Consider the following 27,038-nt stretch of genomic DNA (forward strand, 5'->3'; position numbering starts at 1 on the left):
ACAGCCCGGGCTCCTCACGGCTCCAGTCCAGCTGGTCGCAGTAATTCACCACAAACTGCTTCGCCATCCTCCCAAGAAAACCAAAGAAGAAACCCATGTGGTGCTCTTCATCCTTGAGAGACGGGATGTGTGTTAGTGAATGCGTGTTCGGACGCGTTTGGTGGATATAATGCGTTTCAATTAGGAAGATGAAGTGAGAGAATAACCAAAAACATCGAGAAAACAGGTGAGTAGAAAAACGAAAAGATGTGACATTTCTGTCTCTGTTCAGACGTAACTTTAACAACTTTATGAGCTTAATTGATTGATTGACGACAAAGCCTTCTGAGCAACAAAACATCATCATCATCATCATCATTTCTCTCTCTCTCTCTCTCTCTCTCTCTCTGTCTCTGTCTCTGTCTCTGTCTCTCTCTCTCTCTCTCTCTCTCTCTCTCTCTCTCTCTCTCTCTCTCTCTCTCTCTCTCTCTCTCTCTGTCTCTGTATCTCAGTGAATTGGATTTGTTTGTGTTTATTCTAGTAATTTATGGCATCTCCACCGGCTGGAAGCAAACAGAGCAGCTTTTGTCGGTGAAGTGCTTCTCAGACAGACAGTCTATTTCATTCAAAACAGTCATTGTTTGAAAACATCTTTCACACACGATACAAACAAGAAACAAATATTTGTCGGTCCGAGTGAAAAACGTAACATTACAATAAATGATTTTCAGCGATTAAATTAATAAATACAATTCCACCTTAAATTGTTCAACCCTTAATTATTTAATTTTGGTAATTTGTTAAAAAAAACTAAACAAACAAAAAAAACTTTGCTTTCTACGTTTTTTTTTTTTTTAATATTGCAGAATTTGTAAAAATGTACAAGAACAGGGGAAAAAAGACATGGATGTATTCTTATAAAGAACAATCCTAAAAAACAAGGACAGAAAAGCATAAAATGTGATTGCACATATCAAGTTATGGTGTTGAGAGAGAGAAAAAAAGCACAAACATAAAATTGCAACATCTTTTAAGAAAAGTTGTTGTAATACATCAAAAATTAACAACATACTGACCTGCACATTCATATTTATATTTTTTATCTTTTATTTTATTCTCTTATTTTTTTCTACTTTTCTTCTCTTAATATCTATATACTTTATAATTGCACTGTCCTTGGAGCGGACCTGACCTACATTTCACTGCTGGTTATACGCTGTATAATTGTGTGTGAGACAAATACAAATCTTGAAAGTGATATAAGTCTAAGAGATGAAACGAGAGTCAAATTCAGCAAGAAAAAGGGGGAAAGACAAAGGAAATTTAAATTTTTTTTGTTATGAATGAAGAATTTAGCATTCATTATAATGAAATTAACAACATATGCAGCAGAAAATAGCTTTGGATTTTCATAATAAAAAATAACATCTTTGAGGACGAATGTATGGGTCACTTTTGTAAGGCTAGAATCATAAGAGCTCAAGTCAACCCATTATTTGTTAAAAAACAGATGTTTTCTCAACAAAACCACAAAAAGAACAAGTCTCATGAACATCAGAATATTTCGAATTTTATTTTATTAGGACATATTTTATGAAGGATTTTATAACGAATCTCCTTAACCTTGTTGGATATACACAATTTACTTGGCAAACGCCAGGCGTTTTTCTCCATTCGTTTCATCTTCCTTTCCAGCTCAAATTCATCATTAAGCTGCATCAGTGACGCCTCCCTTTGACATCAAACGACTATTTAACAGCGAATTAAATATTTTTTGTCAGTATTCAGCCCTAACATGTACACAACTGAAATGTTTATGTAAGAAAATGTTTATCTTGAGTATTTTTTTCTTTCTTTTTTATGTTACTTGTTACAAAATTACAAAGCAGATTAAAGCAGAGTAGACTTCTGGTGAATCATACTTTTAATATCCTGACTGATATTACTAGTCAGCATATCTGAAAGACCTCTGTATTTTAATATGCAAACTGTTTCTTCTCTACATGACTGAAGGGGCTTTGAAAGAAACTAGTGAAGCAAACAGAAAGGAGAGGCTAGTAGTTTTGTGTTTAGATACAGACTATCTAAAGCTCAGAGTTTGTTTCTGAAGAAGGGGTGGACAGGCTGAAGATAAAGAGACATGCTTGTGGTAAATCTCTTCACTGAGGTTTGTTTAAGCTGGAATGGAGCATCAGAGAAATAAGAGTCTTTCAGAATCTTTCAGATTTATTGATTGTGATGCATAGAATGTTTACAATGTACTAAAGAAGCATCATGAATATGAGGATTATTTGTGCACTTTTCTTAAAGAGCACAATCAGATTAGTTTTGTGATCTATCCTTGTCTTGAGTATGAAAAAGTACTAATACACACTTTAGGTTTTATACTGCAAACAACAAGAACAAAGATGCACTTTGCACTTTTTGTTCAAATAATAACATTATTGTTAAACAGAGAGGTAAAAGTTTCCATAGTGCAGGTTTTACATCTCGAGTAAGCTAATCAAATGGGCTTTTAAATTCAACATACAAATACGTACATATCTAATTTTGTGAAAAACATTGCCAAAAAATGGATGCTTTTTAACTAGATTTTTAGTATTTCTTGCTCTAAACATTTTGAATCTGCTTTGAATCCGCAGCAAAGGTTATTTCAGAGAAAGTGCATGAATATTGAGATATAGCTCAATGTCGATGGATGAATATCTCTATACTTAAAATTGTTCTTTAATATTTCCTACATCGCCTATCCTATATAAAATCCCTTTCACTAGATATTTTAATCAGTCAGTCCGGTGAGAATCCTGTAGCTCTTCCAGACGTGTTGAATGGACGCACTAGAGCGGTCACTAAAGAGTTAATCCATTGGTATTCCCTGCATATCTCCCACCCACATACCCAGCATCACCTCCCTCATGTTTCTCTCCAAGTGTGTAATGCTTTGAGGATAAACTATTTGTGTATCATTACTTTGTATCTTGTGAAGATAATTTGTGAGCTGCTGCTCTGTTGGGAACAAACTGCTTGATTTTCACAGTGGCTCTTTGTTTCCACGCATTACCGAGATAAATGGGAAGAAAAACCCTCCGGGGTGCTTTCTGCCTTAAGAATTCAAGCTTCCCAATGTGTAAAAGTACACTTAAACATACTTTTAAAGGGTTACTCCACCCCCAAAATGAAAATGTTGTCATTAATCACTTACCCTCATGTCGTTCCAAACCCATAAAAGCTTTGTTCGTCTTCAGAACACAATTTAAGATATTTTAGATGTAAACCGGGAGGCTTGTGACTGTCCCATTGACTGCCCAGTAAATAACTCTGTCAAGGCCCAGAAAAGTAGGAAAGACATCGTCAGAATAGTCCCATCTACCATCAGTGGTTCAATCTGAACTTTACGAAGCGACGAGAATACTTTTTGTATGCAAAGAAAATAAAAATAATGATTTTTTTCAACAATTCGTCTCCTAGAGAATATCTGCTGGACGTAGCGTATGCTGTTCTGTGTGACCGCTGCGCCTCACGGATACGCTGTACTCATTCAAATCAAAGCGTAGACCACGTATCCTTGCAGCGCGGCTAATATATAAAATATGTAGTTTACTATATGCTTAGGGTTACTTGCATGTAATTATGCATAATGTATTGTTAGTATAGTAGTAAGTATGTAACATACGTAACAAGGACACCTTATAATAAAGTGTTACCCAAAATTGTATTTTAGTATGTTGTAATTACACATTTGTAATGAAGTTGCAGGTTAGTACATTTAAACTATTAACTTTAATGCCATGTAGCACATTTAAAATGATAAAGTACATCAACACATCTAAATAAATGTCAAAAGATTATTAAAAGTAATGTTTTAACTTGACATTATTGAAGTGCACTTTTTAAAACAGTGTGTAAAGAAACAGCCATGTGTCTCTCTTTAAGCCACTTAAGTGGCCTTTTATATCTTGTAGTAATGTAATCTTGAAATATTATATGATCGGTTTTTAAAAATATACTTTTAAGATGTGAAGTGCACATTCAGTACAGTTAAGTGCACTTTTTTTGCACAAGGATCAAACCCTTTTATTTCATCTGCATCCAGTTGTTGGAGATGATTTAAAGACAACTTTTTAAGGTCCGGTTGGTTTCTGATGTCATTTAAATGTTAAAGTACCTGCTCACTGTTTCCTCATGACTCAGATGTGCTAGGCTTGTTGTTATGGGGATTCAGGAAGTATACTTGCTGTTAGAGACTATATTTGTTTACTGTTAAACCGCTGAGAGTATATGAAGGGTTTGTTCGTGTATGAGTCACGTTGTGCTTTGCATTGTTTCCTTAGCTCAACCACCAAACCTTGTACTGGAAAAGTACTGACTAAATCACTTCATATATCGTTTATATAGAAATAATGCTGTGTGGTTTTGTCATTGCCGGTTCAAATGTCTTCAAACAGCTGGTGTAAACTACAGTACCAGTAGTATAGTGCATTAGATCGTTGTGTAGGTAAAACCAAGAGACATGTAAGTGCAAACTGTAGGAGTAAACTGAAGAATAGACTTTGTCATTTCTACACATTTGTAATGATGTTGCTGTTTAGTACATTTAAAATATAATAGACCTCTTTCACATTTAGTTTTGTGACCTCTTGGATGAGTCGTCGCTGTGCTCTTGGGGCAAGCACTTTTTCACTCAGGGCCACGTGGGTTTGGATCTTGTTTTCCCTTCATTTAAAAATTGCATGTTGTGTTTACTTGTGTTATCTTTGATTAATATTTAAATTTGTTTGATGATCTGAAACATTAAAGTGTGACAAACATGCACTTTGTCACACCACTGTATATATATAGATAGATAGATAGATAGATAGATATATGCACACACACACACACACACACACATATATCTATATATACACTTGATATTTAGAGAGAGTGCACATTCAGTACAGTTATGCAGACTTCTTTTTCACAAGAGTTATTACTACATATTTTTTTATACCATTTCTTCGTTACCTGCAATTGTGAACTATTTTCTGTCAGTATGTAGTAGTCCATTATCATTTACCTTTGCATTAGTTCCAATTTAACACCATTGCAACCTACACATCCTCAGACAGCACAGATAATTCAGTAGAGTTTGTGTTTGTGTGAGAAACTGAGAACCTGCTGTTCTCAGACGAGAAAGCTCCTCCTACTCTCTTCTCTATATTTATCACAGAAACGCCATGTTTGTCCACATGCACACTCACGTTTAGTGCAGTTAAACAGTTTAGTGTGGACATCCTGTAGCTAAAGCAGTCATGGACAGACGTTTTTCTTTTAGACAGTGGAGGGACTGCAGTGTGTCCCCCAGATCTGTTCTGTGTTTGGAGTAAATGAAGGTAAAGGTGAGTATTTTGTTCTTTTCTGCACTTTAATGGAGCTCAGTAGCTTTGAATCAGCCTAAAGCTGTTTTGAGACCAGTGTTTGGATTGTTTCACAGATGTTTTAGGGAGCTGCGACTGTTTAAAGTGGAATCGCTCAGAGCTGTTGTGTATGGAGTGAAACCGTGGCTGTAGCTGAGGAACGTGATGTAAAGCTTGAATTGTGGTTTAATGATTTAATGTTTTGTTTTTTGACAGCTGCCACCCGTACAAAATGAGCCCAAGAGAAGACGCCCCTGCAGACCGGTACGTTTTTCACTGTGGGTTTCATTTTATTTGCCTTAAACTCAGAATTCACCCAAACTATAGGACTGATGTAGTTTTGTGCTGATGTACTGCGTTTAATTACTCTAAAAGCACTCGAGTGAATCAACAGAACAGACTGGAATCAAGCTCATAGCTGTCTGCCATTCAGTCACATTCTGCATTTTTGTGAAGTTCACTTATAATGCAAGCCATAACTGTTGGTTTATTTCTCTTAATATTAAAAACATGGTTATTTATCGAGATTTTACATTGAGATTTTTGGTATTTTGTGTGTGAAGGTAGGGGCCTTTTGAAGTCTTTAAATAGTCTCCAGTTTACTTTTCAAGGTAAACAGTCAGGGGTCAATTAACAAGATTAACTAAGTTAAGATTTAATAAAAATGACACAATAACAATGTAACCAGTCTGCAACCAGTGTTGCTATTGTTAACTGAAGCTGTTACAATTTATAAAATGTAAAAAAAGTTTTTGATAATTGAAATAAAATATAAATGCTTCCCTAAATTGTTATGGTTTGACATGAAGAGGCCGTGGGACTTCCTGCTGACTGTGGTCTTTTCTCTTCTGTTTAGGGGTTTCCTCGTGGGGATCATATTCTTCATCCTTGGCCTGGGAACGCTGTTGCCATGGAACTTCTTCATGACGGCATCTATGGTAACGGAGTGTGGAAAACATTCCAAATATGGGAATTAAATGCAGGACTGGTCAAACAGGAAAAACACAGGATGTTCTCAGAAAATGCTTCAGCCAGATTTGCTGGAACAGCAGTTGTTTCCATTTAAAAGGCACTTAATTAGGCTGAGAGAAATTCCTGCACATGTAGCCCCTCACGGGCATTGATCTTGTTTCCATCTGAATTCTCCAATAAGTTCACTAATTAGTTTGCTAGATTGCTAACAGCCAGGATTGAACTGATTAGACTAGAGTTGTATCTTATATTCCTGCACTCACTATAGGTGTAATATTATTACCAAATCACATTTAATTTTAATTGTTTACATTTTTTCCAGTGTGTGAGATTTTTTTTTTAAGCAATGATGAGATGCATCTAGGTTAAAATCACAAAACACAATTGGAAATTGCATATTTATAACCTGAACTTTTCACACCACGCCACATGAATTTTCATCACTCTGAACAGCAAAATGTGCATCAGCATCACTAAACGCAATATTTATTAATATTTCTCAGGGTGTGTTTTAAGTAATTTTATGAATAGAGAAATGTAGGTGTATATGTATATATTATGTATGTGTATGTATGTATGTATATGTATTTCTAAAATCATAATTGTTTTTTACAGTATTTCAACAACAGACTCAACACGTCTGAATGGAGTAATGTAACAGTAACCACCAGGAAAGAGTATTATTTCAATAACTGGATGACTCTGCTATCCCAGCTGCCTTTGCTGCTGTTCACTTTGCTCAACTCTATTCTCTATCAGTGGTGAGAACTGAGGGACATGAGGACCACATGCACTTGACACACGATGCTTAGTGTAGTTATGGAATGAGTTCTGACTGTATCTTGCATAATTCAAAAGGACAGCAGTTATGACCAGTCATATATACCTGATCAATTGTGTTTCAGGATCTCTGAGAAGATGAGGATAGCAGGCAGTCTGGTCTTCGTCCTGCTCCTCTTCATCCTCACTGCTGTGCTGGTGAAGATCCCGATGGAGGAGGACCGGTTCTTCTCCGTCACCATGGCAACCATCTGGTTTATCAATTGTTAGTGACTAGAGACATTTGCAAAAACAGATAACTCGTATGTATATTTATGTGTGTGTATATATATACATATGTATATATATATATATACACACACACACATATATGTGTGTTCAAGAATGAATTAAGTTGATCAAAAGTGACAGTAAATACATGTCAAATGTTACAAAATATTTATTTTTAAAATAAATATTCATTTGAACTTTCTATCCATCAAAAAATCCTGAAAAATCAAATGTATCACAATTTGCACAAAAATATTCAGCAGCACAACTGTTTTCAACGTTGATATTAGCATGAACAGTAAATCAGCATATTAATATGATTTCTGCAGATCATGTGACACTGAAGACTGGAGTAATGATGCTGAAAATACAGCTGCGCATCACAGAAATGAATTACATTTTAGTACATATTCACATAGAAAATAGATACATTTTAAATTATAAAATTTTCACAGTTTTACTGTTTTTACTGTATTTTTGATCAAATAGATGCAGAAAAGACTTCTTCAAAAGCATTCAAAAAATCTCACCGACCCCAAACTTGGCTGACTCCTTTTAACCTGTTTGAGAGTAAATGCATAATTACTGCCGTGCATCAAAAGATTTTTCTCAGATGTGTATCACCCAGCCCTGTGTGTGTCTCCTCTTTTCACAAAGAGAAGTATTTTTGATTGTGATTGACTGTGTGTCTCTGCAGCGTTCGGGGCCGTGTTGCAGGGAAGTCTGTTTGGTCTGGTGGGTTTGCTGCCGCAGAAGTACAGCGCCTGCTTTATGAGCGGACAGGGACTCGCTGGGACATTTGCTGCTCTTGCAATGATCTTCGCCATCGCAAGTGAGAATCAGTGTTATTTTACTGTCATTGAGATACTATTTAGTTTTTATTGATATCTTGAACCAGTTTTTATTTTTTGACATTTTCTGTTTTAAGCATAATAGGACCCCTTTAATTGTGTTCATTGTGACATTTATTCCCTTTTGCTAATTTAACTACACTGTTGCCGAATAAACATTACTGATGTGAGGAACCTCTCATGCATTTCTGTATAGATCTGTTCACTCTGTGTGTGTGTGTGTGTGTGTGTGTTTAACAGGTGAAGCTGATAGTGAGTCTGCAGCTCTGGGTTATTTCATCACTCCGTGTGTCGGGACCCTCGTCACGCTCTTCAGTTACATGCTGCTGCCAAAGCTGGTCAGTGTGTGTGTGTTTAGATGAAATCCTGTGCAGTTTCTTAGTCAGCTGAATCTGAGACTGATCTCTGGTGTGTGTGTGCAGGAGTTTGCTAGATTTTACCTGGACCCCAAAAGTGTCAAAACACAAAAGAGTTACGAGCTTGAGACGTCTAGCCGGCTGCTGACTACAGGTGAAACTAAACTCACAGATATTGATGTTTATAGATTAAAAGCACTATAGCTTTAGAAATGTCTTTTCTCTTATGAAGACAAAATACACACCTACTTTTAAAAAGAGCGCTTATTAAAGGAATATACTTAAGAATGAACTGAATGTAATGTTTTTGGATGCCTATGTTAATTGCAGTTAGGTGAAACTGTATTATAGATAAAATGTATATTAAACACTATTAGCTGAACTTGAGTGTTTTTGACCCACTTTATATGTAAATTCAGGATTATTTCAGTTGTCTTTGAAATATGGTTAAATATTGCATGTACTGACAAGCATTTATGATAAACTAAAATATACTTTAATGCCATTTCTATTTAAGCAGTGTAATTAAGTTGCAATTTAGTGCATTTAAAATATGAACTTTAACTTTTAATGTAATATCGAATAACACAATACAATTAAAATGATAATCAAGTACTTTATATGTGCTTTAGTATGTTAGGCAACACATCAAAATAAGTACTTTAAAGCATGACAAGATTATTAATGCAATGATACATAATGTACTATAAAATAAAACTTCTAAAATTACATTATTACAAAGGTCACTTTTTAAAAGTGTGTTCAGAAACAATTCAAGTTCCAAGTTTTATTTAATTAATATTGTATTATTTACATATATACTGTATGATTTGAAGTACACAGCGCACATTCAATGCAAGTATGGTTTTTCACAAATTGAATCTTTTATTTTGAGGTGACTGTGTTCCTCCGGATGCTGCTGAAGACTCTGTGAGGACCAGCGATCCGTCTAACGGCTCTGTGTTGAACAGGAGTCCTAATAAAGGTGATAAGATTGAAGAGGAGGGTGTGAAGCAGGCCTTCCTCACGCTGCCGTCAGAAAACACATCATCCCCTCAGAAGAGCTCCGTCCTGCAGGTCTTCAAAAAGGTATTTTCCCAGTCGAAGCATCAGAAACTATCACAACAGTGGCTTATTTTCATCATTCTCTATCTCTCTCGCTCTCTAGATCTGGGTTATGGCGTTCTGCGTGACGTTTGTGTTCACAGTGACTCTGTCAGTTTTTCCTGCGGTTACGGTGGATGTGAAAACTGTGTATGGAGGAAAATGGAGTACGAAACACACATTCATTTATTTACATTATAACAATTGCCAATTCATAAAAAAACCTAGCTCTAAAAGGAAATATGTTTAACCATAACCATTAATTATGTGTAAAATCAAGGGTGGATGATATATTGTTTTATGAATTAGGGATTTTAATGTAATTTTTTTGTTTTTAGCAAGACTTAATAGACATCACCATGCTTTCCTTAAATATTCAATTGAGGTATTATCTAATTAAATATGTACTAATTGGCATATATTTCCAGAAAAATGTATTCTGAACATTAGATAAAGCCAACGTTTTTGCTTGATTTTGTTGACGTCATTTTGGATTTCTCTCTTTTATCACTCCTTGAATCAGAAAATGCTGTTAGAAAAAAAATCATTTTCCACCATGTTTATTGTATAAATCAGATAAACAACATATGAACAAACCCCTCAGTAAAACCCTTCAGAATGTAGACAGGAATAAAACTGAAGTTTGGTGTATTTTAGCACTACTAAAGTGGAGATAAAACTCACAGCCTTTAAAGATTTGAATTGCAATTGAAATCTACAGTCGTAAAACAATGGCATGTCATAAAATAAACACTTAAATGTGTATTTTGCATGTTTTTTTCCTATTACTTTGTAAAAAAAAAAAAAAAAAGTCATGTTTTGGAAGCAAAATCTCCAAACTAACCAGTGCATGAAAAAGCAATAATAAATACTAAATGATTAACGAAGCCAGCGCACATTCATCAGTTTCAGAAGTGGTAGTGTCAGCTAAAACAAAAACTAGAGGTTGGTCAATTAAATCACTACTTAATCGTTTTAAAACCTGATCAACTGATAAATGCTGCCATCTGGAGGATCGAACACTTGCAGGATGTTTCACTGTAATGTAGGAGGATGTACATCACGTTTTTGTCTCCCTCTTTCTTTCAGAACAATACTTCATTCCTGTGTTTTGTTTTCTCATCTTTAACATGATGGACTTTATTGGCAGATCTGTCACGTTCAAATTGAAGTGGGTGAGTGAATTATTTTGTCATTTTATATTTCACCACCACGAGAACTGCAGATAAAACATTCACAATTTGTATTAAACACTAAAAACACTTTATTAAAAATATTTTTTATTATCTTTATAAAAACACTACCATTCAAAACTTAGATGCATGCATATATAATACACATTCAATATTAGAGATGCACCGATTGCAATTTTCTTGGCAGATTCCCGTTTTTTGGAAGTGTAACCTGCCGATACCGATTTTTGCCGATACCGATTTTCTTTCTAAGAACTATAATTGACAGCATATACAAACAAAAATCTATGCAAATTTCACATTACATTACAATTCCCCCAGTCTGGTCTAAATTACAGATTTTCTCTCACTTAAACGACTCTCAAAATAAAGTGCTCTGTGACTGGAAAGAGGAAGAAATAGCTTAAACTGAGTTGCTGTATGTAGCAAAACAGATGTCATTTCCCATTATGTTTATAAATGGTCATTTTTTCCCCCTAACCTTATTAAATGTGTCATCTTTCACATCAAATTCTTACTTTGTTTCAATTAATACAGTTAGCATAATAAGAAACTAGAGTTGTTACTATTCAAATGAAATTAGTATTAACAAACTTTATCTTTCCACTGCTGATGAAACAGAAGCTGCATCTGCCATAAATGCATTACACTGCAAAATTTCAAATGCATATATAATTTTATAAGATTATTGTTTATTTTTTAAATAAAACACAAATAAATGTTGAAAAAAAAAAATGCAATGATACTTTTAAATATGACTAAACCACCAGTAGGTGGCGGCAAATGTCAAATGTCTTTTTTAGTGAGTGAGTCATTTATTCATTCATTCAACCCATTCACTCAAACAGCTGATTCACTTAATTTTAACTTCTTGTTTATTTAAATACTATTGTATAAAATCAGTGTCACGTTGCAATCGTGTTGATATTGATATTCGGGGAAACATCATGGCCGTATAAAATCATATATTGAAAATATATTTTTTTCTTCTACCGCAGTATCTATACGTTTCTGTGAGTTACTTTGTGTGTGCTGTCTCCAGTGGCGGCTCCAGGATTGTTTTGTTAGGGGTGCTAAGGGGGTGCTAAAAAACGAATTAAATTGACCCCCGGTTTCACAGACGAGGCTTAAGCCTAAATGTAAATCTGAGCTGTTTCAACTGAAAGAAACGTGCACTGACTGATCTTAAAACATGTTAGTGCCTTTGTTTTGTCTTAAGATGCACCCCAGTAAAAATGACTTAAATGTCCTAATTGAACTATGGCCTAATCCTGGTTTAGGCTAAACCCTGTCTATGAAACTGGGCCTGAGAGAAAGTAAGGAACGCCTAAACTTTAGCTATCAGTTTTTTATATACAGCAGCTTCAAAAAAGGCATACTTTACTTTTTTCGGTGGTATTAAACTTCTCGTATGCCACTGTTATTAGTAATATATTAATGCCAACTGCCAAATGTGTCACTTACAGAGTAATATCATTTATGAATGAATATAGAAAAGAGAGAAAGTTGGGATTTTTTTTCTTTTTTTCAATTCAATAATTTTATTTTTTTTTGCAATTCATTGCGGGTGATAACGTCCCCGTGCTGATTTGCATGGTATCATGTGTCAATGATAGCCAGAGATAGCTTGAGTTGCTTGACCCCTCCACCATAATATCAATAGTTTATAGGCCATATATTAGGCACTTTTTTGAGGTTTTTAATGTTTATATTTCTATGTTAATGAGAGTGACACGGAGAGTTAAAAAACAGGAAAATAATTTGTAAATCCTTGGGGGGGGGGCTGTATATATATATATATATATATATATTTTTTTTTTTTTTTTAATAAATTAATACTTTTATTCAGCAAGGACACATTAAATTGATTAAAAGTTTCTATTTATCAAATAATCCTGAAAAATATATCAAGAATCTATATATTTCTGTAAATATATACAGTATATAATTTTAATCGGTTTGATATTACATTTTCGTGACTGAATGAAAGAAAAAGAGGATAAAGAGGCATTCTTGACAGCCTGTGAGAAAATGTTTCCACACAAAATATTGTGGTCAAACTTTCTGTTTGAAGCTTTCATACAGTATGTAATAATTTCTTCTGTGTATTCTGTCTCGCCCGCAGCCCTCTAAAGACAGTCGCTTGCTCCCGGTGTTGGTCGTTTGTCGAGTGATCTTCATTCCGCTGCTCATGATGTGTAACGTGCAGGACAGAAACTACATGCCCGTGCTCTTCTCAAATGATTTCATGTTTGCTGCTATCATGGTGTTTTTCTCCGTGTCCAGCGGATACTTTGTGTGTCTGTCCATGACGTACGCACCACAGTGAGTACACACATATTCCAACACATTAACACTCGTCAAGGCATTTATCTGATTAAAAATATAGTAAAAATAGTAATATTGTGAAATATTACAATTTAAAAGAACTTTTTTCTGTTGTTTTAAAATGTAATTTATTCCTGTGATCAAAGCTGAACTGACAGCATCATTACTCCAGTCTTCAGTGTCACACGATCACCAAGTTTGGAGAAATGTAGCATTACATCACTTGCTCAGCAATGGATCCTCTACAGTGAATGGGTGCCGTCAGAATGAGAGTCCAAACAGCTGATAAAAACATCACAATAATCCACACCACTCCAGTCCATCAGTTAACGTCTCGAGAAGCGAAAAGCTGCGTGTTTGTAAGATAAAACCACTCACATAATATAGAGCTGTTTTGGCTTGTAAACGGTGCTTGATTGGTGCAGATTTCTCTCCTGATTCAGACCAGACCCCTTTTTCACTGGAGGAAGAGTTATGTATTATGGACTAATTTTTAACTTTGAACAGTTGCCTCTGGCTAAAATATGTTTCTTACAAACACAGCTTTTCTCTTAACATGACTTTAATTGATGGACTGGAGTGGTGTGGATTATTGTGATGTTTTTATCAGCTGTTTGGACTCTCATTCTGACGGCACCCATTCACTGCAGAGCATCCATTGCTGAGACACTGATGCAATGCTACATTTCTCCAAATCTGATGAAGAAACAAACTCATCTACATTTTGGATGATCTGAGGATGAGCACATTTTCAGTTTCTGGTGAACATGCGCACACATCATGAAATCTCACATGCTGATGTGTTTTTTATTTTTCCCTCTCTTTCCAGGCTTGTGGAGCCTAAAGATGGCGAGACGGCCGGCGCGTTGATGACGTTTTTTCTGGCTCTGGGTTTGTCGTTGGGAGCAGCGTTGTCATTCCTTCTGCGTTTTCTGGTCTGATGCTCACGATCTCACTCCCGAATCCTCGGCTCTCAGGGCATCTGCAATAGGGCTGCGATAATAAATCGACGCATAGCGATTCGTGGATTGATTCTGAGCTTAGTTTTTTCCGCCCTACGCTAGTTTTTAACAGCACACTCAAATGCTCACACAGAAGAGTGCTTGTGCAGTCTGTCAAGTCATGCAAGGGGTTAAATGTACTTGCACCTCGGCTTTTATGACGTGAGATTAATGTAAACAGCCCACTGTGAACACACTCGTGATTCAACCTTTTCAAACTGTATGAATGATTATTTTAGGCTCAAGTGTGCTTAAGCAACCGGAAGCAAGAGTACGGCTGTTTCTGAAGCACGCAGCGCCATCTGCTGTTCAAAACTAAGCTCAGAATGGACTCGAGAGAGAGAATCGCGATGCATTTTTAAAAATCTCAGAGTCAATGCAGAATAATTTCTTGATTCGCAATGCATTGTTTTATTTTCCCAGTCTGCAGTGATGTTTGTGTCAGTCTGTCGTCACAAATCAGACAAATTCAATGGCATTCCACTGTTTATTCAGCAGCTTAAAAACATGCGTACAGAATCGGCACGCTGTATTAAAGGGAGAAATGAATCAAACCAGCTCTACAGTCAGTTTAAAGGGACGGACCCAAAAAAGGAGGCATCTTTCTATTATAACTCCAGTTATAACAGTAGTTTTTTTTTTTTTTTGCAGGGTTATTAATCATTTTAAGTGTTGCATAAAAAATAGATCGGTCTAATTTAAATCTAAAATATAAGACTCTTAATAAAAATATAAATAGACATATATAATTGTATATATTATTAAAAACACACCTTATCTTCTATATTAATTTTATAGAGAAGCTTTGTGAAAAAACATCCAAACAGGATCCATTTTTGAGGTTATTGCCCAGCCCTAGTCACTAGTATTATTGTTATTGATATGAGACCATCAGAACAATAGATTATGGGATGAAGGATTTTTTTTAATGCTGTTTAAGGGGAAACAATTAAGCATTTAGCATTCAGGGAATTTGTATGTTTTGAAAAGGACATTATTATCGACATTTCTTGTAATGAGTATTTATTACATATATATTTACATTTTCTATATAGAGTGGAGATCCGAAAGTCTGAGACCATGGTCTCAATAAAACCTGCAAATACAGATTTGGGATTTTGAAAAACATGTAAACATGGAATAACATGGATCATCAGGTTTTACGTTAACTCAGCCTTTCAAATTATGCTGATAATGGGAGAAAAAAATAAATGAAAATGCCAAATAGTGCATTTAATTGCAGTAATCGCAGATATGTGGACTTTGAGCTGTAATGCATACAATATCAAGCCTGTAACATGTTCACACATGCATAGACAGGTATTGAAGACAGACATCTGAAAATGAATGCATTATTTTTAGGGTCCCGCAGGCGAGACATGGCTTAAAAGCATTCCAGATTGTTCTCCTTTTGTTTTTAACAACAGTAAATTTAATCTGGACTCTTAAACCAGTTTTCAAACTGAGCTCCAGAGAAAATTTCTTTAAAATAAAAAAAAAAAATATATATATATATATATATATATATTTACCCAATTTGACATTTTCCAATTTGTAGTTTTGTAAAGACTGGTTGGAAAATGAAATGAATCATGATTATTTCATTCTGTTGAAGGAATTAATTAATAGTGCGTAGAAAATATGCTTTATTGATACGTAATGCAAACAAAAATAAATTCTCCAGATGTTTTAATTGCATAGATTTTCCCCCACTTTTTTGTTTTTTGTTTAATAACTATAAAGACAATATATGGTGACTATAAAAGCCTACATGTTATCATAGAAATGTAAAATCTGTAGTCTGACCACATTAAAAAGCATTACAGCAAAATGTAAAGCAAACGGCTCATACTGTAACAGACAGGTACGTAAGTGAAGCTGTTGTAATGAAGAAGTCATGGCTGGAGTTCAGAGCTCATGTGGAAACTGCCTTGACCTGACCTGACCTTTCATGTACAGTATATGGAATATGAAGCTATGTGAATGCATGTGCTGGAGTGTACAAAGTGCCATTTCAATGTGTTTTTATAGAACCAGGAATATTTTAGAAAATGCTGATTTTGCAGCGGTTTCAGTGTTTAGTGATGATTTAGAGTGATATTTGTTTATTAAATAGCCAGCTGTTACATAGACTAGCCCATTCTACATGTCCATTCTTCCAAAAACACAAGATTCATTTACAGTCGTGTTTGACAGACGTACAATCACAATGTCTCGACAAATTACAATCACACCACATTTAAACAGCCAGCAGAACGAATGCAATCTCGCTCGTCTGTGATGACAGTGTTCTGGGATTGTTTTTGAATATTGACCAATTAGCAGATTTAGAAGAGCATTCCTTACAACGACTGAAGTGTCTAAAGTGTTTTTTATTTTGCTTGCTTTTTTACATTCATTGTATGAGGTGCAAGTTGCTTTTTATTATTAATTGTTTTGTTTTTTTTAAGTTTCAGAGAAAATTTTAATCTGTTAAATAAAAAGGGATGCATTTTTGTGCTGAAGGTCACTTTTATTTGTGTTTGTAGTGAAATCCAGAGGAAAATGACAATATAACAAAATATATCACAGTAGTTTGTTTTACATCCAGCAGAAACTTGAGAAATGTCATTAAATGCACTGATGCTGGTTTTTCTTTTCAAAGAAATCAATATCAGCACATTGCTCACACACACACAGTTTCTACAATATCAAAGTCTGTTCTGTCTATATAAAATAAGTGTTCTTGTTTTAAGAAGCAAAGGTCAAATATTTTGAGTTTATAATCAGGATAAATTGTTTTGATGATTAAAATCCTATAAGAGTGTGTGCATGTACATAGAGGTCCTTTGATCATAAGAAGCTGTATTTTTAATTTATTTTTTATTATTTTATTATTATTGACAAAATTTCATTGATTTATTTCCCCAACACAACTGATGCTAGATGCAGAGTTTTTAACCCTCCTGATGTGTTGTGGGTCAATTTCACATTTGATTCTTGTTGAAATTTGGTCAATATTTCTCATTTAGGGTCATGAATGTGCATGCAAAGTTTCAATGCACAGATGTGTTTTGAAAACGCTGAAAATGTGGTCAAACCATCACTGGTTTCCATGCAGTTTGCCAAAAATCAACACTTTGAAAACCAGTAAAGAGTCCAGTTAAACCTTGGGCCTCGTTTATAAAAAACGCCTCTCTCTCAGACATGAAATCTATGAATCGTAAATGAATGGTTTCAGCTCTCTGCTCTCAGATATGAGCGTTGGAGTGGATTTAAGCATACTCTAAGATCAAATCTGAGTGTACGCACGCTTTATAAATGAAGCCCCAGAAAACCTTTATTATAGCGTGTCCAATACTAAAGCATGAAAAGCTATGAAAGTTACAATTCAGCGTTTAGTCGAAATTTAAGATTTATTTTCTGAATTATCTAGATAAAGGAAAAATTTATTTTCCTTGGATGAGTTTGTTAAAAAAAATTAAAAATACAACAAATAACAACAAAAAGGCAGAGGAAGTACAAATAGCAATAATTAGTGCACTAAATACAAATAATATTTACTATTTATACTTGAAATTATTTGCACCTTAGTGTGCAAATAGTCACTGCAAGCAGTCATGACAATATATATATATTTTTTAGCTCATTTTGAACAAACATATGTGGGTCAAATTGACCCCAACACACTAGAAATAGATGGGAATTATTACATTAGTCTCTGAGAAGCTAAAATAGATGTTTTCTGTTTAGACATGAATTTTCAGTGTTTTACAGTGTTGATGTTTGGCAAATTGCATGGAAACCAATAGGGTCAATTTACAACAAAGTTGTACACCCAGTTTTTTTAATGCAACAGGAAAGAGATATTTGTGCATTTTGTATTTATCATATGATGGAAAGATATGTCATAACCAGACGTGCCATGTAGCCATGAGCATTAAGCATTTTAAAGCACAAATGCAGTGGAGCTGAGTTTCTACAGTCTCAGTGTAGTATGGCAGATTGTAGTAATCTTCTGGTTTCTTCACAAACTAGCAGTAAACAGTTCCTTCATTCAGAGTGTAATCCAGTGTTTAAACAACTACAGGACCTGTGTGTGTTCATGACAGCACCGTGAGTGTGACGGTTCCTTTGGTTTTCTTCAGAATACAGACAGCCTCCTCATGAGTGACTCCCTCCAAACTCTGGCCGTTAACGGCGATGACTTGATCCCCGCGCTTCAGACGCCCGTCATCTGCCGCAGCCCCCTAAACACACACACACACACACACACCAGATAATAATGCATCTGTCTGTACTATGGCATACAACCTCGCTGTGCCAAAGCATTACCTTGCTGAAGACGGTTTTGACGTAGATAGGAAGGTCACCGTGAGGACTGCCGAATCCACCCACGATACTGAAGCCCAGTCCGTCAGGCCCTCGCTCCAAACTAATGCTCTTACACTGCGGAGGTCTGGACAAAAGACAGATAAAAACAATGACACTGGACAGTTTTGAATCAACTTTTTTAATTGCATTATTTTATATTCATGAAACAGAGTCATGATTAGAAGAGTAAAAAATGCACTTTTTGACAAAAGTGGGTCAATTAGGAAAATTGCCTGGCCATATATATTTCTTACCCGATATGCAATTACTAATTGTGGTCACAATTAATATATATATATATATATATATATATATATATATATATATATATATATATAAATAAATAAAAGGATATTTGTATCTTTATTTACATATCTGGCAACAGCAACAAATGCCATATTAAAATGAAACATCGTCAGGAAAAAATAATCAGGCAAACATTGCAGACGATGATGCATAATAAATTGAGAGAAAAATTATGATTTATAATGACACTATTGTCTTTAAGAGCTGCTTTACAGGAGAATCTGAACCGTCTCCATAGATGAGTTTCTATATTTGATTGTTATTTTGCTGTTCATGTCTGTGAAGCTGCTTTGACATGATCTGTATTGTATAAAGCGCTGTAGAAATCAAGAGGACTTTAATACAGAAAGGAATCGAACTCGGTATAAAGCAACCATTATTCCGTTGACTCACTAAAGGCAGTTTTTAGTCACATTTGGCACAGGTTGAGGGTTATTTTCTGACGGTTGAAGAGAGTTTTGAGTACAAACCCCAGGTCATCGTGGAAAATACTGCTGGCTGTGAGTCCTGCTGTCTGCTCTGCTGACGGTCCAGTCACTGTTGTATCGCCAGCAATGACCTACACACACACACACACACACACACACATCATATCTGCACTAAACCGTAACACACAGCATGCGTTCAGAATGTGTCTGCAATCAGTTTGGTCATTTTGTGAGAAAATGCATATCACAGCGTACACATAGAGTACTTATTGTGTACACTTTTGTTTACACTGTTTTATGTCCCTTGTGAAAAAAGAAGTGCACTTCAAATCTTATTTCATATTCAGGTTACACTTTATTTGAAGGTGTCCTTAAACATGTAATTAAAGTCTTTAGTGTGTTATGTAGCTGTTTGTGCATGTATAAGATCTGCAGAGTTACAAAGCTCAAAGTCTCCTACAAAAGGATTTATTCTATCCAAAAGAGAAGTCTGAAACGCCTCATTCAAATACGCCCCCACATGTCTACGTCACGATGTGGAAATATTTGTGTAATCCCGCCCAAATATTCACGTAAAGAAAGAAGTCTGCCAGCCGTTCATCCATCAAGCTCGCCGGCTGTGGCTATGCTGTTCGTCTGTCAAGTTTGTGGGCCACCGCTCGCTCAAGCTCGCCGGCCACTCCGACGTCAAGCCCGCAGGCTGCGGCTCACTTCAGCTCCTAATTCGCTCCAGTGTCCTGACCAAGAGTCCAGTGTAGGCTCCAGCCCCTGACCAGAGTCAAGTCATGTCCCCTGAAGTATTGTCCACAGGAACAGTTTTAAATTAATCCAGTCTTGTCTTGTCGGTCTTGTCTTGTCTAGTCTTTAGGGGTTCTCATGTTGCCTTGATGGAAGCGGTTCCTGAGTTCACCCCTGAGAGTGCCTCTGTCACCACGTTCAGCTCAAGGAGGGCTGTTGGTCTCATGTCCGGCCTAGAGAGGGCCTCAGATTCCGAGCCTAGCCCTGAACGGGCTCCTGTTCCTGTGCGTAGCCCAAGGAGGGCTCCTGTTCCTGAGTTTGGCCCACGGAGGGCTCCTGTTCCTGAGTTTGGCACAAGGGGGGGCTACTGTTCCTGAGTTTGGCCCACGGAGGGCTCCTGTTCCTGAGTTTGGCCCAAGGGGGGGCTACTGTTCCTGAGTTTGGCCCACGGAGGGCTTCTGTTCCTGAGTTTGGCCCACGGAGGGCTTCTGTTCCTGAGTTTGGCCCAAGGAGGGCTCCTGTTCCTGAGTTTGACCCAAGGGGGGGGGCTACTGTTCCTGAGTTTGACCCAAGGAGGGCTACTGTTCCTGAGTTTGGCCCAAGGGGGGGGCTACTGTTCCTGAGTTTGACCCAAGGGGGGGGCTACTGTTCCTGAGTTTGACCCAAGGGGGGGGGGCTACTGTTCCTGAGTTTGACCCAAGGAGGGCTACTGTTCCTGAGTTTGGCCCAAGGGGGGGGCTACTGTTCCTGAGTTTAGCCCAAGAAGGGCTACTGTTCCTGAGTTTGGCCCAAGGGGGGGGCTACTGTTCCTGAGTTTAGCCCAAGGGGGGGCTACTGTTCCTGAGTTTAGCCCAAGATGGCCTCCAGTTCCCACACTCGGCCCTGAGAGTGTTCCAGTCCCTGAATTTAGTCCCATAAGTTCCCCCAAGTATTTTTTGGGGGGCTATATAGTCCCAGCTTTGGTTGCCGAACCGAGTGGCGAGGCCAAGGCTACGGAGGCCGATCCACCATGGCCTCCTGAGCTCCCTGCACTGTCATAGTGCCCCAAACTGTCTGTTCCATCCTGGAGAACACCCATACCCCCTCCCCGTTGGTTGTTAGGAGGCGCGTGGACGCGGAGTAATGTCAGTCCTGTGTTCCTGTGTCTTGTGTGTTTCCCTCCCTCATGTGCCCATATATGGATTTTTCTGTTCCTGTCATCATTGTGTTAATTTGAAGTCACCTGTGTGTGTGTGTAATTATCTCGTTTAGTTTGATTATTTAAGCCCTGTGTTTTCCTGAGTCTAGCGTCTGGTATTAACATCGATGTCTTGTTCCTGTGTGTCTCTGCCTGTTCTGTGTTCCCTGGATGTTAAGTTTATCCTCGTCTCTTCATTCCCTTGTGTTCAACCGTGAAAATATGACCCCTTTAAGCATAATGTATTGTTATTATGATAGTACGTACATGGAACGTGTAACAAGGACACCTTAAAATAAAGTGTTACCAAGATTTATATAGAAGTATATTTAAAAAAAAAAAAAAAACTTACATATAATGAAATAATAGGCCAGTAAAAGTGTACTGAAACACACTTCCATGACTATTTCTGAAAATACTTAAGTAGACTTTAAAAAAAGCGCACTTTGTAATAATGTCAAATTAAAAGTTTTACTTCAAAGTGCATTTTAAATCATTATGTTTTAACAATCTTTTGTCATGCTTTAAAGAAATACACTTATTTGGATGTGTTGACTGACATACTAAAGTACATAAATTACTTGATTATAATTTTAACTGTAGTGTGTTATTCGATATTACATTTAAAGGTAATGCATGTTAAGTGTACTAAATTGCAACTTCATCATTACTAATGCATAATTACAAATATATTTAAATATAACACTTGCAAGTTTCAATAGAAATATCATGTGCATTTTAGTTTAACAAGTATATTTTAGTTGATCATAAATGCTTGTCGGTACTTTAAGCATATTTCAAAGACAGAAATAATTATATTACATATAAAGATGTACTTAAGTAACTGCATTTAATTTAAATGTCAACAATAATATATTTTAATTTCATTGCAATTAAGATGAAGAAAACATGACATTCAGTTTGCAGTTAAGAATATTATTTCATATTCATAATTTTAAAAGTATGCTGAAGTGAACACTGACAGTGGATCTTATAGCTGCTGGGCCGTGTTGTTTTGTACCTGTAGTTGTATGATGCCTGTTGTGTTCTTCAGCAGTGAAACGGCTTTATTGTGAGTCATTCCCTCTGTTGAGTTTCCACAGATGGACACAATCCTGTCTCCAATCTAACACACACACACACACACACACACACACAGATAATAAACATGAGAGACTGTGATTGACAAATACACACCAGTGGTTCAGATGTTAGACACACACGCACCCAGAGTTTCTGCGTCTGAGCTGCCAGGCCGCTGGGGTTCATCATGGCGATGAATATAGGCACGTCACCCAGAGGACTGCCGACCCCTCCTGCTATACTGATGCCCAGAGAGTCAGACGGGCCCTGAGACACACACACACACACACACACATCATCCTCAATTGAGGAAACAATGAACGAGCAGAACTCAAAAGTCTCTCTGTGGAATCTGTGTGAACAGGCCTTAAGACTGAATCAGGGTAACTGACCTTTGTGAATTCAACCATCCTGACGTCTTTATCCAGCACTGCGAAGCAAGAAATGAAAGTTTGAAAGTCAAGAATGAATTCTAACATTGAGCTGTTATACCGGATGGACTGCAGTATGTTCTTACATTCGTGGGTTTTCTCCGCATCTCCGAGTAAAGCTGCAGAGCTGGAGTAAGGAGTGACTTTCTCGCTGCCCGTCTCGCTGATCTGAAAACACACAGAGACATTTCACACACCTGAGCGCAAACACACCAAACACACACTACATGGTACAGGTGTGGTGCTATGGGTAGGTTTAAGGGTGGGTCAACAGTGTAATCATAAATGTAATTACAGAAATTAATTGCAGATATTATTACATATAGGTATTTTTTAAAAATGTTCAATGTAAAAACATGTATGTACACAATAAGTGTATTGTATCAAATTATTAATTTAAATGTAAGTACATAGTAGTTAAGGCCACTAATGTAAAGTGGGACCAAAATAATTGATACAAATTACTATATAAATTATAAATTAATAAAAATGAGAAAAGCACATAAATAATTGACTAAAACTTAACCTGAAATGAATAGAAAAATAAAAGCTTATTTAAAATATTAACAATAATATAAGAGTATAAATGTAACAACAACAACAGTAATAATAATAATACATTAGTATAGTGTTAATACATTTATACTCTTATATAAGAGTATAAATAATAAATGTAAAAGTATAACCTTTCTATTGCTATTGATTTTGTACATATTCTATTTCTATATCTACGTTTAATCTTTTAATTCAGTATTACACTCTTTAGTTTATTATAATTGTAATTTTGTATTTTGTGCAAATTCTTATTATTATTACTTATTATTCTTTAACTTTTACATTTCTTACCTATTTTTATGTGATGGAGTGACTGTAAAAGCATTTCACCGGATGTCTAACTGTGGATGATTATGTATGTGACAAATACAAAAAAGGACTAATTTGAAATAAATAAATTATAAATATAAAATAAGAAATAAGAACTAATATTAAAATAATACTGGTGTGCAGTTGTAAGACCCACTCCAACTTATAACAGAGTGACTTATGACTTATAACAGAGGTCAAACCTGCTTAAAATCTGACAACCACAGTCTTCAAGAACAAACTCGCTCATTGCGTGAGAATGTGTTTTGGGATCACAGCATCAGTATCAGAGCTGTCAGATGAACAGTGATGGATGGATGCGTTCACCAACACAACAGAAGACAAGAGAGTGTGAGTCTTTAACTGTGTGAAGGGTTTCTGTGTCTGACCTGACTGCTCTGGGACAGACGGCGCTCGGAGTGGAACGGCCCCGCCTTAAAACGACCCACGTCCAATCGGATTGGACCAGCACAACTCTGAGGGAAAACAAAACCAGTTTACCAGTGATACATGTGAATTGGTTTTCACATTCACATACAAAAAATGACATGAGAAGGAGCCAAACTCAAAGTTTCAAATATGATCTTATTTTAAAATGTGTTCATTTTACACTTTAGTTTTAGTTTTTTAGTTTACTATTTCAGATGCTATTAGAAGTTTTGGAGACATTTTCATGAGAGCATCTGGTCATTATTGGTTCACAGCTCATAAGAACAATAAATCAAACACAAGGCACACCATGTAAACGGTGACTGCATTTTATTGACAATTCTCAGACCTTACCGCAATTACTATTGATTTTCACTGGGGTTATTATTGCTAACTAAATCTAAAACAAAAATGCTACTTCAAACAAGATAAACATTAGCTGAAATAAAAATAAATAAAATTAAACACTTACTGTATTTCAACATTTTAATTTTGTTTAACTAAATAACTAAAACTGAATACATAATTAATAAAGACTATATAGGCATTTAAAAATTGACCTAAGAAATTCTGACTCAGAATAATAAAATATTTTGTGTACTGTGTATATTTATTATGCATATAAAAATACACACATTCAGTATCTATTTTGAAAATATTTACATGTATTTACATGCATATATTTATATTAATTTAATATATATAAATATATTTAATATATAAACATAACATATTTTTCTTAAATATATACATGCATGTGTGTGTGTATTTTTATATGCATAATAAATATACACAGTACACACACACACATTTATTTTGGATGCGATTAATCACAATTAATCGTTTCACTGCACTACAAAATACTTAATGTTTAAACCAAAAACTATACAGACTTATATACAGAAACATCTATTCGATCACCCAGTGATATATTTGATCCGTCTGAATACCTTTCAATAATAATCAACTGTAAAAGGCAGTGGTTTAACCGAGCGACTCTGACGTTCACCTTGAGCAGCGCAGCCACATACTCTTGAGTGGCTGAGCGAACATCCTCGCCGTTAACCGAGAGGATCTGATCGCCCTGCATCAGCCGTCCGTCAGTCTCCACCGCTCCACCCTTCACAATGTCCGACACGAACACTCCTGCGTCGCTCCTGAGACAGAGACACAATCACTGACCGCTCATGCAGGAGATACAGAGCTGAATACAAGAGCGCTTAATTGTACTGAATGTGTACTTGTAGTGTACTTCAGATCTTAAGTATATTTCTTAAATATTAATCAAATAAAATAAGCCACTTAAGTGACTTAAAGAGAGACACAAACCATTTCATGACTGTTTCTTAACGCACTTAAGTACACATAAAAAGTGACCTTTGTAATAATCAATAATAATAATCAAATTAAAAGTTTAAGTTTAAATCATTAGGTTTTAATAATCTTTTGTGTTTTAATGAAGCACACTTATTTTGATGTGTTGACCAACATACTAAAGCATATGTAAAGTACTTGTTTATCATTTTAACTGTAGTGTTATTCAATATTACTTTTAAAGTATAAAATGTTGTAACTGTATTATATGATTTATGTTTCTTGATTATATAGTATTCTCCAGTACAACTGGAGTTAAAAGTTGGTTGTAACATAATTAAGCAAAAAAACAAACAAAAAAAATCTCTAGTGCTATGAAATATATGAGTTACAAACTTAAACTACAGAATACAATGTGCTTAATTTGAATTATTTTTGAGATTTCTCATCAGTAGCACCTGTTCTGTGAATTGATCTACAATAGCATACAATAGGAAACAAACAAAAAAACATTTTTTCTTAACATATGTAAAGAAAATTACATATTGCCATAATTGTATTCAGCAGTACAAATAATTGCATTTTAAAATGTACTTAAGTTCTACTTAAGTAAGTCAAAATGTTCAGCTAATTGCATTTAATATAAAATTAATACAATACATTTTTTTTTTTTTTTTGCAATTAACATGCATTTTAGTGTCTGAAAACATTGCATTTAGTTCGCACACTTAAGTATATTCGGTAACACTTTATTTTAAGGTGTCTTTGTTACACGTTACATGTACTTTCTATTATAATGACAATAAATTATGCATAGCTCCATGCAAGTAACCATAAGCCAAAACCTAATCATATAGTAAGTGCATGTACTTAATTAATATTATTCGGTACTTAAATGTTTAATTACACTGTAACAAGGACACCTTAAAATAAAGTGTAACCGTATATTCTTTTAAAGTATATTATTTTTTTAGTACTCTTTTTAAAAGAATGCTAAAGTGTATTTCTTTTTCACAAGTGGAATTATATCTTAATGGTATATGGCAAATCAACAACGTAGGCTGTAAACAGAATATAATTTAAATAGAGATGTTTGTGTTACTAATTTAGCAACTAATTTAAATCATTACTAATTTAGCAACAGCCAATGTCTCTGAGACAATTCACGCAAAAGGTTTCTGTTTCACATCCATCTGTCATGATTTATTTTCATTTCTAATCTGCAACTTCTAACATCGGCATGCATGCAGAACTTTATTTAAATGCAAGACATACTGAAGTATTTTCATATGTTTAGATAAAAGATGCTAAAACAACTGCGTCCTATAAGAATTTAATATGGAACTCAATTCTGATCAACGTGCAAAAATATGCGGACCCCCCCAATTAACAATTAACTAACCACACTTTGCTGACTAGTAGCTTTAACTAGTGCTCTAGTACCTTCTCCCGATGATGGAGAGTCCGAGGCCGTGGCCTGGTTTCCTCTGAAGCTCGACGCTCAGCGAGTCCCACAGTTCCTCCTCCTTATACTGACCCTCGTCTCTGAAGACCGCCAGACGCACGCACTGCGGAGTCTGCCGCAAAACATTGATGGCCTCGTCGTGCGTCGCCACGCGCAGATCTATACCGTTCACCTGAGAGAGATGATGAGTTACGAGACGGATGAAATGAGAAATCAAAGC

The 27,038-nt window shown here is 35.7% G+C and overlaps 2 protein-coding genes across 9 annotated transcripts in view; one reads left to right on the forward strand and one right to left on the reverse strand.

The window, feature by feature from the left end:
• Window positions 1–102: 102 nt before the first annotated feature.
• Window positions 103–16,729, forward strand: LOC306871399 (equilibrative nucleoside transporter 2-like). Of its 4 annotated transcripts, none has more exons than XM_079419292.1 (13): window positions 103–226; window positions 5,592–5,639; window positions 6,232–6,313; window positions 6,963–7,108; window positions 7,253–7,392; window positions 8,095–8,229; window positions 8,489–8,586; window positions 8,671–8,758; window positions 9,500–9,693; window positions 9,773–9,875; window positions 10,798–10,883; window positions 13,027–13,226; window positions 14,059–16,729. In XM_079419292.1, exons 2-13 carry the CDS (start codon window positions 5,608–5,610, stop codon window positions 14,168–14,170), a joined length of 1,416 nt encoding a protein of 471 aa, XP_079275418.1. In that variant the 5' UTR covers window positions 103–226; window positions 5,592–5,607; the 3' UTR covers window positions 14,171–16,729. The 4 variants fall into 4 exon arrangements, with proteins under 4 accessions (XP_079275418.1, XP_079275416.1, XP_079275417.1 ...); XM_079419290.1 differs by lacking the exon at window positions 103–226 and adding an exon at window positions 5,217–5,357 and having other exon boundaries at window positions 5,592–5,653; XM_079419291.1 differs by lacking the exon at window positions 103–226 and adding an exon at window positions 5,217–5,357.
• Window positions 16,726–27,038, reverse strand: part of LOC306871378 (multiple PDZ domain protein-like) — a 79,250-nt gene continuing 68,937 nt past the window's right edge. For all 5 annotated transcript variants that reach the window (XM_079419243.1, XM_079419242.1, XM_079419240.1 and 2 more), the window contains 10 exons: window positions 26,797–26,990; window positions 25,049–25,196; window positions 24,000–24,086; window positions 22,833–22,914; window positions 22,708–22,745; window positions 22,460–22,582; window positions 22,254–22,358; window positions 19,360–19,448; window positions 18,545–18,668; window positions 16,726–18,459 (listed from right to left, as the gene is read on the reverse strand). In XM_079419243.1, the coding sequence (XP_079275369.1) occupies window positions 18,313–18,459; window positions 18,545–18,668; window positions 19,360–19,448; window positions 22,254–22,358; window positions 22,460–22,582; window positions 22,708–22,745; window positions 22,833–22,914; window positions 24,000–24,086; window positions 25,049–25,196; window positions 26,797–26,990 (1,137 nt within the window). In that variant the 3' untranslated portion in view covers window positions 16,726–18,312. The remainder of the gene's footprint in view (window positions 18,460–18,544; window positions 18,669–19,359; window positions 19,449–22,253; window positions 22,359–22,459; window positions 22,583–22,707; window positions 22,746–22,832; window positions 22,915–23,999; window positions 24,087–25,048; window positions 25,197–26,796; window positions 26,991–27,038) is intronic.

The sequence above is a fragment of the Barbus barbus genome (assembly GCF_936440315.1).
Source record: "Barbus barbus genome assembly, chromosome: 1".
Taxonomy (NCBI): domain Eukaryota; kingdom Metazoa; phylum Chordata; class Actinopteri; order Cypriniformes; family Cyprinidae; genus Barbus; species Barbus barbus.